Source organism: Monodon monoceros, unplaced genomic scaffold (genome assembly GCF_005190385.1).
Source record: "Monodon monoceros isolate NGI ecotype Baffin Bay Population unplaced genomic scaffold, NGI_Narwhal_1 Super_Scaffold_19, whole genome shotgun sequence".
Lineage (NCBI taxonomy): Eukaryota > Metazoa > Chordata > Mammalia > Artiodactyla > Monodontidae > Monodon > Monodon monoceros.
In genome coordinates this window covers 27,615,387-27,628,886 of record NW_021703775.1, presented here as the reverse complement: position 1 = coordinate 27,628,886, position 13,500 = coordinate 27,615,387, and the positions used below count along the sequence as shown (strand labels likewise).

General features: G+C 45.7%; 1 protein-coding gene across 6 annotated transcripts in view; it reads right to left on the bottom strand.

Moving 5' to 3' along the window:
- Positions 1 to 550: 550 nt before the first annotated feature.
- Positions 551 to 13,500, bottom strand: part of EXOC6B (exocyst complex component 6B) — a 702,680-nt gene continuing 689,730 nt past the window's right edge. For 5 of the 6 annotated variants that reach the window (XM_029232675.1, XM_029232678.1, XM_029232676.1 and 2 more), the window contains 2 exons: positions 8,321 to 8,433; positions 551 to 4,157 (listed from right to left, as the gene is read on the bottom strand). In XM_029232675.1, coding sequence (XP_029088508.1) covers positions 4,034 to 4,157; positions 8,321 to 8,433 — 237 coding nt within the window. In that variant the 3' untranslated portion in view covers positions 551 to 4,033. The remainder of the gene's footprint in view (positions 4,158 to 8,320; positions 8,434 to 13,500) is intronic. The other variant, XM_029232681.1, reaches the window with a different exon arrangement.

The window sequence follows — 13,500 nt, the reverse complement described above, 5'->3', positions numbered from 1 at the left end:
CTAATGTGGTCGGCACCATATTGAATTTAATTCCTTCAAGGCCCAGCTAATGAACATCCTGATTTCCCTGTGCTGTCTTCCCTGACCAGACCCGTTCCTACACCAGACCGTGATGCCTGTCCCTCCCTGCCACCGAGCTCTAAGGCGGGCTCATTTCGCTCCTTCCTCTAGATAATCCCTCCTGGCTCCATCTTACCCAGGAGCCTTTCCATGGCAGGGCTGGTGTTCAAAACACACTGAGCCCCCAGTTGCCTAGCCTGGTGCTCCCCACAAACCAGGCATGTCAAGGGTTATTCCTCTTGATGACGATGACGATGCCAGTGTTAACTGTAGAGACAGGAAAGCCTGGCCCAGTAATTTGGAATGTTTCCAAGGCCACAATTCGACTCCTTGCCTTGTCTGGCAGGCAGGCTTTCTCCTCCCCTCCAGGCTTCTGCCTGCTCTAGTCCTCAGTTCAGCTCAAGGGGTGCAATGGCCATCATCCCGACCACCAACCATGGCTGCAGTGTGCAAAAGGGGCGGGAGAACAAAACACCGTGAGACGACACTGTGGCTTTTGAACAGGTACGTAGGCTGTCTTATTTAATAGCAGTTAAAAGAGGAAAACGTACAGGAGGAATAAACATGCTCTTTCCACATAAGAGGTTTTCTACTAACCTTGAGGCCCATCTGTATCAGTAGCTTACTGGTTTTAAAGAAAAAAGTTCCCTTTAGAGTTAAAAATGGACTTTCCTAAATATCCCCCATAAATGTGCAAAATAAAAAGGCCGTTTCCAACACATTAGTGAAAAGTAACTGCAAACTCAGGCAAAAGAAAGAAAAACACAAGAGGCAATGGAAGCAGCCAGGTGCAGAGTCTTGGGAGAAGCGAGGCTACGGTGAGGGGGATTTCTGCGGCAGGCCCCAGGGAGTGTGCTCGGAGGCCTCATGGGGAGAGTCATGGGCAATGCCAATCTTGGGGATAAAGGGCCCTGGGCCTGGGATTTGCTGAGCAAGAACTTGTCAAGTGTGCAGGCTGACTTGGAGGCCTGGGAGACAATGAAAATACTGGGGACTTCTCCCTGTAAGCCTGTATATTCCCTTTACCAGTGGGGACTCTCTGTTGTTTCCAATTTCCAGGTCCTGTTCTTCCCCATCCCCAAGAGCTTCATTTACAGTCTACTGAAAGTGATTTTGCTATGAGATACGTTAAAACTGTACCAGCTGCCTAAAGTACTACTGAAACCCACTAGGGTCCTGAACCTGACTGTCCCTTCAGGAATATGGACCTGGTTTTCCCAAGAACTCAGCCAACTAGAAGACGGAAAGACCTCCAGGCACCCATGTTCTTGCGTCTTACTGAGGCCTCCAGGGCACTTCTACACCTCTGGGCATTTGAGCCCAGATGTCAGGAGTCTGAAGGGCATGGACACCCATGCTTTGCACAAGTCCTCACAAGGGCTGGCGCAGCTAGAGGCCTATAGACAAAACTGAAAACTCCTACTTCACCAATTCAAACAGCTTGGACATTGCTGGTCTCTGTTTTTTTACCTTTCTCTGCTCACCAAGAGTGTGTCCCCACAGACAACTCAGTAGCTGCATGTTGGTTTCGTTACGGAAGGCTGAGGCAGACCGAGAGGGAAGAAGGGATCTAGCAAAGGATCCACCCTATGAGTCTTGGGCTTGAATAAGCGTTATCTGTAGAGGGACCTCTGTGTGCAAGGGGCAGAGTAACCCCCGTTCCTCCACCCTGTTCACTTTCTCTTCTATAGCACTGTTTCTCCAGGGTACAGGTTTTTTTTTTTTTTTTTTTTTTTTGCCGTACGCGGGCCTCTCACTGTTGTGGCCTCTCCCGTTGCGGAGCACAGGCTCCAGCCACGCAGGCTCAGCGGCCATGGCTCACGGGCCCAGCCGCTCCGCGGCATGTGGGATCTTCCCGGACCGGGGCACGAACCCGCGTCTCCTGTATCAGCAGGCGGACTCGCAACCACTGTGCCACCAGGGAAGCCCCAGGGTACAGGTTTGAGACCAGGCCAGCAATGATAACAGTTGAAAAATATTGTGATATGCTTAAGGTTCTCTCCATTCCACTTCAAAGCCTCAGCACGCAAAGCGGAAGAGATCTTGCTGTAAACTGGCACCTAGTGAAGGAGGGTGCTTGGGGCCCTTCTGAAGCAATGGGATTAGTGTGGTCATTTCTCGTTCTTTTCTAATAAAGTCCAGAGCCTGAGAGATGGTATTCTGGGTCTCATTCCCACGGACCCCTGCGTTTCCTTGGCTATGGAAGTTCTGGGTGGCAGCACTCATCTCTGAGCCTCATTCTAAGACCTGGGCAAACTGCCTAGTCCCTAGGATGAGCCTCAGAAGGCTTCTGCAGAGCCCACACGCAGCCTGGTCTCCAGCTTTGAGGAAGCCTGCCTGTCGGTGTGCATATTTTCTTCCTCATGGTTTTTAAGTCGTGATACAATATTTGGTGGGGGTGTGTGAAAAAGGAAGCACTGCCTTCCCTAGAAGCAACTCAGCAGCTGACAAAGGGAGTGAAGAATTCTGTCAGATGAGTCTTTCCTTCCACTAACCCAAGCTGGAAATGACCGTGTGGCTTATTTGTTGTTGTTTCGTGATGCACAATTATACTCTTGCCAGTAGCCTTAGTAGCATCTTCCTGAAGTGTCTTAAAGGGCAGATTCCTCTGCCTGATCTCATAGTGAAGCCCTTGCATTAAGTCTCGGGAGCCCATTTGGGACAGAGGACACAGCCTCCAAGCTAGCTGGTCCAGGCTCCTTTGCAAACGCCAGAGCTTGAGGGATAGGATTACAGGCAATCCTTCTCAGATGAAGCCAAAAGATAGCTATGGGGATCTCAAAAGGGGATGGAAGCTTTGGGCTAGAGCAAGAAAAGCTTATCCAGTATATGACTTAGTGAGGGACAGCTGTGCCATGGGTAACAAACCACTAGCCATGGCTGACCCGCTCTACTTCACGGTGACAGTGGTTCCATCCCTAAAGGCATCCAGTCCAGCTATAGCTGTCCCCACAGTACAGAGTTGATGACATTTCCTTTAAAGATGGTGGCCAGAAAGTTGGCTTTAAAACACAAAGGAATGATTCCAAGGTTTTACCTAAGGGTAAAGTAAGGGCCATTTTCAGGCTTCTGGAATCCTACTATCCCAATGACACTGCTGGAAGAGGCCAAGTCTGAGACTCTGTCTATGGAATAACTGTTGACCTATGCCCTGAACCAAGTACCCTGACCCTGAAAGAAGGCAATGAGAGGAATGGGGAAGGGCTGGGGCTCTGATTCCATTTGCACTGGCTTTCAAGATCTCCTCCTGGTGTGGGGCAGCCTATAGTTAGTCATGAGGTCCAACTCTTCCCGCAGCATACTCTGCTCTACCGGGCCCCAGAAAACTTAGAAGTAAAAGCATTGGGTCAGATCTAGGCTAAAAAATGCCATCCTTGGGGGGACTGGAGCAAAGCCGTCATCTTGCCACACAGCACGCTTGTTCACCGGTCAGTGAAAGTCAGTGGACTGAAGAGATGAACCTCCAGAACTGTGTGCTGGTCTTTGATAGACTAAGTAGTAATGTTTTCCAGGCCCTTTCCTTGCATCAAGAAGAATCGGCCTCACCTACACGGTGAATGGGGCACCAAGGAGTGAACAGGATGTACTTTATTATCCTTCGGCCTACTCACCTTACCTCCCAGTGCCAAGTACCCATTTTGTTTGTGTAGTTTCTGAGCCCCAGATCTAAGCTCTAGAGCCACGGATGAAAGGTGGTTTATCATACTGGACCGATGACACCGCCATCTCTAGGAAAATACAGACAGTGTATGTAGTGTGACTTCCCCTGAAGCCCAGCCTAGCAACAGCTCGTGGACTTGCTTACCCTCGTGCCTCTTTCGCTATAGGGAAAGGTCATGCGAATACTGTACACAGGTTATTAAAAAAATACATTTGCTCTCTTTGAAGAAGAATGCACAAATGCAGGGCCAGCCAGTGCTGGGGTCCGGACTCTGGGGCTGCAGCCAGCGGCCTCTGTGGGTGAGGCCCGCCTTCATGAGTGCTGGCTGATGAGTCCCCGGAGCTGCTTGGCCACAGTGTCAATCAATTTCTGCTTGTCCCGCTCATTTTTCCGAAATTGTGCAAACATGTTGTTCTTGCGGCTAGTGTCCTTCATCCTAAACAGAGAAGGGAAGAAAGAGAGCAAAGTGTTTGAGGCAGCAATGGTGGCTAGTGTGTCTGAACCACCACCCGGAGTTGAGAGAGTCCAGAGCACTTCCACTGACAGGCGCATACTCACCTACTACTATTCACGACGCTGCCCTCCTGGCACCCAAAGGCCTCCCCACTTCAGTCACCTTTGGAGAACAGTCAAGAGCCGGCCAAGGCCAATTGCCTCCTCATCCATACCCACCCTACCTACTTCCTTCCCTTCTACGCCCAGGTATGCCTCTGTTGTAGGTATCTGGCACCTGCTGCAGCCCTGACGGTCAACAGACCTTAGAGAATGTCTAAGGTCTTCTCATCACCTCATAAACCTACTAAATCCTGCTGGGACCTTACAGCTGGTATTTGAAAGGTAAAGCAGAACGATGCTCTTAACTAGCAATTCCAAAAGAACATGAGTAACTGAAAGCCACTGTGCATTTCCTGCTCTACCTGGTTAGTCTATCCTACCGCTAACAAAACCAAGGGCTTGACTGATCTCTTTTCCTTTGCCTCGGGGTAGGGGCCCAGGGGCAGTGAGGTGGTAAGAGGGCATGGTGCTGAGGAAAGCAGGCGCCAAAAGACTGAGCCAACCGGGGCTTTAGGCAAGACAAGCCCCTAAGTTCTCAACGGCTGCTATGTCTTCAGATCTTGACCTTGGGAAAACTTTCTAACTGGCTCATGCTAAAACTCCAGGGACGGAATATTCCTAGAGCACAAACCATGGGCAGTTCTGGCCACCAGTTCCATGAGATGGAGAGACCTAACTGGGAAGCATGGATGGAGAAAGTCAAGGCCAGGCTGAGGTCGCCAGAGCAGCCCCCAAGCCCGACTAAGCCATTGTGACAGATCCCAGGAATCTGTTATTCCCCAAAAAGGGCCCACAGCCCCTGACATCTGTTGGTGATTGTTAACTCTGGCCCCAGCCTCTGCACACTGGACCTCCAGCCCACGGATAGTTCTAGTGGTAGAGAATGAAGGACACTGCCCAGACTCATTTCTCCTCGGGGTCAGGCTAGGCGGTTCCTCACCACCGTCCCCCAGGAACTTGGCCAGCTCTGACTTCACAGTCCCCTGGCCTGCACGGAGATAGGCTAGGAGAGGGGACGGAAGGAACCTGGCACTGGGGAGTAAACTGCTCTCAGGCAGACTTCCCAGGGCCTTTGGCCAATCCTGGCCCATGTTTTTTTTTCTGTGGGGTGGCCATGTGCAGAGGGACAGACTAGAGGCCAGTCAAAAGGCCAGAGAGCCCATAAGGACATTTATATCCATATGGTAGGGAGGTTCTAATGAGCACCATTGCTTTATGGCTCTGGCTGACAGTGACAGCCACAAACGAATTGAGACTTCTCTCTCTGACCTAAGCTTTAGGGCCGTCAGCCTGGAATTACTCATCAAGCATGCTTAGACACTGTGAATAAGGTACGACCACCCACGTGTGGAGGCCTGTGCTTGGACGGGAGGAAGAAGCAGAGATGTCAGAGGTTTAGAGGTTTAGGTTGTAAAGAAAGCACAAAGGTCCCCAAGGCTATGATGATTATGGTATTTGGTCCCTTAAACATTAACTGCACAATTATGTTTGTGGGACTGGCTTGATTTAGGATTACTTATCCCAGAGAACAGCTCCTTTACCTTTTCTGGATATACTATAAATCTAAATAAAACCAACACAAAGCAAAACAGAAAGAAACAATAAGGGAATAAAAACACTTCCTACCTTTATAAGACATTTAATTTAACATCCTATGTGATCATTAGTTTCATGACTCCTCAAAGCAGCCCAGAGATAGGCAGCCAGAACTGGCTTTCAGCTCCCATAGGGAGGTTCCAGAAGTAAGGGAGGAGAGAGGGAAAAAGAGGGTGGTCTCTAGGCCCCAGAGGCCAGGACGTTTTAGCCATTAAGACCTGGAGTTGGGATTACTTGAAAGAGAAACTCAAGTGCCCTGAGGGCTGATGGTGGCATGCTGGTTTGTACCCTGGAACGCTCTAAAACCAAAGGAGAGCCCTCCCCATGCCCCACTGCATTCTGTAAGCCTAGGATCTGGATCTACTTTGGCTATGGCCACCTCTCAGTGAACAGGGCCCTCTTCTCTTTCCTGAAATGTCCTCATCAGGTCTTTGGGTCTTTCCATGTCTCACCCTGCTAAGAAGTGTCAGGTTGAAAAGGAGAGAGTGTCAAGGGGAAAGCAGGAATGGGTCAGGTAAAGGGATTGATTCCTATGAGGCTGGGAAATACAGATTTTAGTGACCTGGGTGGCCTTTGGCCCTGTTGTGTTTGGAAGGGAGGTTTTAAACCCTGCTGATCGCTCGGGCTAAGCACATGGCTTTATTACTGGCTAGGCCTCCAGAATGCTCCCGAGAGGCTGATTATTTTAGCCTATTGTTGATCCATAGGAAGTAGATGAGCCAGTACTTCTTGGATCTAGAGATTCTCAGGAACAGAGGAGTAAAGAACGGTGGAGAGGCAACGGGCCAAAGGGAATCCTAGAGCCCATTTAGACACATAATGAATATGACATATAAGCACCAACTCAAAAGCCATTTCAGCTGGGTACTGAGAACTCTGGGATGAGGCCTTGCCTCTAATAAAGAGTCTTCGACAGGAGATCTTAAAGCCATGGGCCTCACCACTGGGAGGGAGGGGAGACTGCTGAGGAGCTCCCGTGTGTCAGGGCTGAATTGCCAGGGCTAGTCAGGGCTAGGCCCTGGACTAGCAAGGGTATTGTGTGTGCCAGGAAGGTGGCTGGGAACAACCCTTCATCTGGCACCGATGGGGAAAAATCCCTGTTACCACTCCCAGCCCCAAAGGAACTGGTAAGCCAAGGGTCACTCTAAGGACCAAGGAGAGAGGAGGCGGCCAGCCAGTTGGCACCAGACTGGTTTAGTAGATTAGTATGTCAGGGTGGGGACAACTCACAGGGTAGGGATATTAGTGTAGTCATTAGTGTCAATGAGGAGACCGGAAGGACTTGCCTCAAAGCGATGGAAAAGGCCTAAGTGAATAATATACTTACTCTCTAGATATCCTAGGGAAGAAGGTCATTGGGAGAGAGAACCATGGGAAACAAAGTCAAAATGGAAACATCAGTCTCTGTCTTGATCTGGAGAAAGTCAACTCTGGGCTCTTGGTTTCTTGGCTCCAAACACACACCTCTGCCCCTCCCCTTTTCTCCCCTGTTATATTGCACAGTAGGAAGGTACACCTCAGCCTCTGCTTCTGTCTAAGGCTCCACTCTGGCCTCCTGGACTCTGATCCTTGCCTTGCTAGGATTTGAGACCTGCTTGGCTGGCTATATACGTAGACTTGCTACACTGTCGAGATGCAAGGCACTCTCCTAGGAAGCTGCTAAGAAGCCAGCGGTTATCTAGTTTGATGACAAGAAAAAGCTTCCCTTTTACATGGGTCTTAGTCTCTGGTCTGCCAGCTCTCAACTAGGTAAGCTAAAGCCAGAGCCAGGCTACAATGAATAGCAGATTCCAGCAGCTGGGTGACTTATTGGTTAGTGAGATGCTCCGGACGTGGCTAACTCAATCTCAGTGGAAGCATCTCTCCGTCAGAGATGCTACAGCCCTGTAGCAGGACTTCTGCGGGCCAGTGACTGCCTAAGGCAAGAATTAGGCACCTCCAACACAGCTTTCTTGGGACAGTCAGCACAGTAAAGCTCAGTCTGGCAGGGGTGGGGCTTGGAGGGGCAGGTGAAGGTTTCAGTAATTTCAGGAGCTTCTCTGCTAGGAACCAGAAGCCATCTGTTCTGTGGGGCTGTCCTCTATCCATCATCATACTCCAGATGGCTGGGGCCAGGCTCACTCTGTTCACCAGGCTGAACTGAGCCCCAAACTAAGGCATCTTCCTTTCTCCTCTCGTCATCTCTAGGTAAGCTCTGAGGTAATGTCAGAGCCCAATTGACCCATACTTGCCCTAGCTTGTCAAGGCTCAGGAATTAAGAGGCCACAAGAGGAAGACTGGCCTGCCAAATCCAATGATGGAGACTGCTAAAAGCACCTATGGAGACTTTATGAATGGGGCCTCTTTGCGGTCTTTTCAAGGTATTGGCAAAGAGAAAATTATCCTCTATACCAACCCGCCATCCCCATTTCCCCACCCCCCAACACAGACCACTGGATGGGTACTCACTTCTCAAGCAGGGTCAGAGCTGTCACAGGGTTTACCCGGAGGTACTTGCAGGTGGGCTGACCATAGTCAGCAAGGTAGGTTGACCAATCCCACTGGAGGAAGAGATCTAAAAGCTGTAAAATATCCAAACCCCCACCCCAGTAATTCATCAGACAGATAAGACAAATCAGGATCTCAGAACCCCCTAGCATCCTTCACTACCATCTATAGTAGACTTGAAGCATAAAATTTCAAACATAGTAAGAGAAAGAATGGCTATGGACTGTATCGCAATTAAGAAAATAAATGAGTAATCACTATAAGGCAGAGTCATCTCTTCCATAAGCACCGTCATGTTGCTAAGAGTACATGCTCTTAGCAGACAGCTCTCAGAGGCAGGCCTGTAATGAAACTAACATTGGACGGAATCAGAACACAAGACTATTCTAATAATCACTCATTTGCTTAATAAATACTTGTGAAATGCCTTCCATGTGCCAAGCACCATTCTAGGAGTTCAGAATTCAACAATCAACAAATAAAGGTGGATGTGTCCAGTGCCACATATGCAACTATATGAGCTTTCAGGTTGGAAGGTCTGGGTTCAAGTACGAGTTTCATGACTTGCTGCGTTGACTTTGCCCAAATTACTCCGTTGGTATAGCCACATGCACATGCCAGAAACAAACCAGACACGCAGACAACACAGAAACACTGAACCAAGGCATAAATGGGCCATGCAATATTTACAAGAGGCAATATATTACACCTGTGTGGACACTGGCTGAACAGATGGAAACCTGTTAACTAAATACATTTTGTCAAAGGCTTTCTTTCCCAGCCAGCTTTAGCCTCAGGTATCACTCTAATAAATATTTTAAAATTGTAACTGAATAAAGCTAAAAAAGAAAAATGAAATCAGTGCCTTTCAAAGGTAGGAGTGATGAAAGGGAAGGTGCTAGCTCCCCTCTATAAACTTCTAGAGGGGTCACCATCCCAGACTCACATCATTACATAGAAGAAGGGCCTTCGAGCTGGCTTTCTAGCAATGAGATACATATAAGTGCTTTTGGGCTCACGACATTTCTTTACTTCTCCCTTTCCAAGAGGTAACAGTTGATGAAGATTGTAGATGGCTATCACTCCGTGCAGAACAAAGAGAGGCCTAGAGTCAATCCAATGCCAGAGCCTGGGCTCTTAGGCACACCTTCTTCCCTTGTCTGTCTTCACTGCCCAGCTGGGCAAATGGGCAGTATGGGCCTTGCCCTACTTGGCCAAGCTTCCTCTTCTATCCACTCTCTTAGAATGGCTGTTATGAACTTCCTCAGAAAGGATGGGAATTGGCTGAAGTCCCCAAAATTTTGCTTAAACAGAGAAAAGCCCCTACACCCTCAGCCAAGAAAGGGATGCTAAAGATGAGAGGAGAGGGGGAGAGAGACAGACACGTTGGTTGGCCTGGGTCAGCACGGCCCCAAAAGGCCCTCTCAGGTCTCTTTTAGGTCACGCCTATGTTAGTTGGCAAGTAAAAGGGCTTCTACCACTTCCTTTTGCTGTCCCCAGGCCTTGCAGAGCTCTCCTTTAGAAGAAATATTTCCTTGACTTCCTATTCTAATCTTAGTATTTCTATCCTATAGTGTCCAAAGACCCGTCAAGACAGTTTCTCCTAGGGAGCATGACAGACACTTGGAGTGTCCCTTGTTCTAAAGGTCGTCTACAAATATGATTACGCTTTTCCTCCAAATCCCAAGGAAAAAACTATGAAAAAGATAGCATTTTCTTAATTAAATTTTTTTCTCAGAAAATTTAAAAAAACTTTTACTGTTTGCATGCTAGGGAGCTAACAAAAGAAAGGTGAAAGAAAAACAAATAAGTTTAATTGGAAAAACATGAAAACATGATTTCTTAAAGCTATTTCAGGTATTACTTTTCAGATGTGGACATATATATGCATTTAATAAAACTACCTTCTCTACTATCGAATTCCTAATTTCAGTGATGGAATTAATGGTATCAGTATTTTCTGATTTACTGAAAAGAACGCCATGTCTTTTGGGGCTGATGAAGCCTGGGTAAATCACCAGTGGGGTGTGGAGAGCAGTTCATTACTCAGCTCTAAGTTTTCTATTTTTAAATTCTTGCTAAAGTCTCTCAATGCCAGTGCTGAGACTAAGAGCTCTGGGATGACAAGCTACCTAATTTATCCCACTCCAGGCATGGAAGCTACACAAACTCTATTAAGCTCAACCAGTATGAGCCTGTAGCTCACACTCTGCGTCTGTGCTGCTTTCTACAGTTCTTTTCAGTGGCCTGTACCTAGGTCTGATGGCCTCCTCTGAGACAGATGGACACATACTAGAGTCTGGGTGGGACTTAACTAAGTGAACTGCCTTGGGGTGCAGTTCTACTGGATTCCTTAGAAACAGTGTTAGAATAAGAGAACAAGAAAACTGGCAGGCCTGTTTATCAATACAGCACTTTGGTCTCCAGACTATGACTTTCAAAGGTGAACCAGGCCCTCTCAGCCTAGTTCTCTGCATGCAATGGCCTTGTTAAATCTCAATAAAGTCTCTCTCAAGGATGCAGAACATTCAGTCATCACTAACGATCACATTCTTTTTTATTTAAAAAATTTTTCATTTGGAAATAATTTTCAATTTATCAGAAAGTTCTAAGAATAGATGTAGTATAAGGAGCACCATATACCCTCCTCCCAGATCCATCCATTGTCAACATTTTACCCCATACGCTCCATCATTTGTGTTCTCTCTCTCTTTCTTTGCACACACAGTATCTCTTTTTGGAGTCTCTTGAGAGTAAATTACATATATCATGACCCTTTATCCCCAAATATTTCAGTGTTCCTAAGAATTAGGGCTATTCTCATACATAATCACAGTATGGTTTTTAACTTTAATAAATTTAATATTGATACTGTCCATACCCTAATTTTATAAATTGACCCAATAAAATCCTGCATAGCATTTTTGTTTATTTAGGATTAGGTATTACATTTAGTTATCTACTGAGCCTACTTTAATCTGGACTATTTCCACAGTCTGTCTCTTTCTTATATGATATTGACATTTTTGAAGGATGTCAACTCTTCAAAAGTTCCCTGTCTCCTTTTTCCCCCCTTAGTTTTGGTTTTTCTAATGCTTATAATAAGATATAAGACATGCATTTCGGGCCGGAATATTACATGTGATGTTATGTCCTCCTCAGGGCATCACATCTGGAGGTATACAATATACAGTGTTCATTTGTCTCTCGTTGGTGATATTAATTTGGATCACCCAGTCAAGACGTTGTCTGATTTCTCCACCGTCTAGGTATTATATTTTCTTTTGCAACTAGGAAGCAATTGAGGAGACAATTTAAGACCATGTGAATATACTGCTCCTGGTTAAAATTTCCCCTTAGATTTAGCATCTATCGAGGATTCTTCTTCGCTTTGGTCTTTACTATGATGGTCTCACACTGATGACATTCCAATTCTATCCTTCCCTCCACGTTTATCAGTTGTCACTCAGCATTCTACCATAAGAAGTGCTCTCTCCTTCTCCCCCATTAATTTATCTATTTTATTATTGGTATGGATTCATGGGTTTCCATTTTTTCAATGGTTTATATTCATTACTATACCTAATTACTTTGATGCTCAAATTGTCCCAGGTTTGGCAAGTGGGAGATCTGTCAAGCTACAGCCTGTGTCCTTGTGACATGCCCCCATGATTTTTTTTTTCAGGACTTCCTTACTTTCTGTCATAATAAGGTGTTGCAGGTTCATCTTGTATCTACCATGCCCAGCTCTGAAATCAGCCATTTCTCTGAACAGCCCTGGTTTCTTTTAGTGGGAAGGTTATTAGAGATCAAGATTTGGGTGCTAGGTGTGCTCATTGCTACTTGGGGACAATCTATGGGGAGTTAAGCCCTCTCAGCGCACAGAGCTAGGAAATATATGCATATAATCCACATATACACACGCACACATATACACATACATGTGTACTTATATAAGCATGTATGCACACACATTTTAGAGATCATGAGTTTACACCAATACCTCCAATTCTAATCATTCTCACAGAGTTCTTTTTTGCCTTCCTCTATCCCATATATGCATGTGCTTTCTTCCACAGTGAGAATCCTGGCTCTCAACGACATCATCTCATTCACTAATTTGCTTAATCCTATAATATATCTAAAATCAGTTCAGAATTGTTTGTATATACCACTACAAAAAAAAAAAAGCCTGCTAAAAAGAGTTTGAGATTTGTTTGCAATTTCCTCTCCCAACTTGAGTGTGTATAATCAAAGCCTATGCTCATAAGCCACTTGGATTAGTCCTTTTTAAATTTTCCCTTCAGTTTGGTTATGGTATTCATCTAAATACAACTGGGTTCATTTGTTTCCATTTGCTTTTAGTTTTAGGCTCCTCCCTACCATCCTTCTTAATTTTTTACATATGTAGGACATTAACATGCTTCCAAAAGTCAAAACAATACAAAAATGTTAACTCAGAAAAGTGTCACTCTTTCCTTTGTTGTATCCCTTTCACCCCAATTCCTACCATGCCTTATAGGTACCCAACTCCATTGTTTTTGGATTTGTCCTTCCTATGTTTCTATTTGTAAAGATATGCAGATACACGTATGCTTTCTTATTCCCTCCTCTTTCTTTCACAGAAAGTAGCATACTATATATGCATTTTAAGGCATCTTACTTCTTGATGTTTGTAAGTAGGTGGTGGATGGAGAAGAAAAAAGAGGAGCATCAAAGGTGGGAGACTGAACTTAAGATCACTATTCCTCAAACTTTATTATCACTTTTGCAGTTTTTACCACATCCTCATGCCACATGTGTTATTATTAACTTAACATTTTTGTTTGTATTGATTCATATTTTGGTCATAAAAATTTTGTAAACAATACTTTACATCATTTTCACAAATGGGAAACCATTCATACTTGTCAGAAATAGAAGATAACTCAAATACTAGCACCACAATGAGTCGTTCCCTTTGGCATCACAAAGACTATAACATGATTTAGTGTTTAATGGTTATTATTTTGAAATAATTTTAGACTTACATACAGGTTACAAAAATAGTTTAGACAGTTCCTCTATACCCTTCACCCAGCTTCTCTAATGTTCACATATTATATTACAATGATCAGAACCAAGAAATCAACATTGGTACA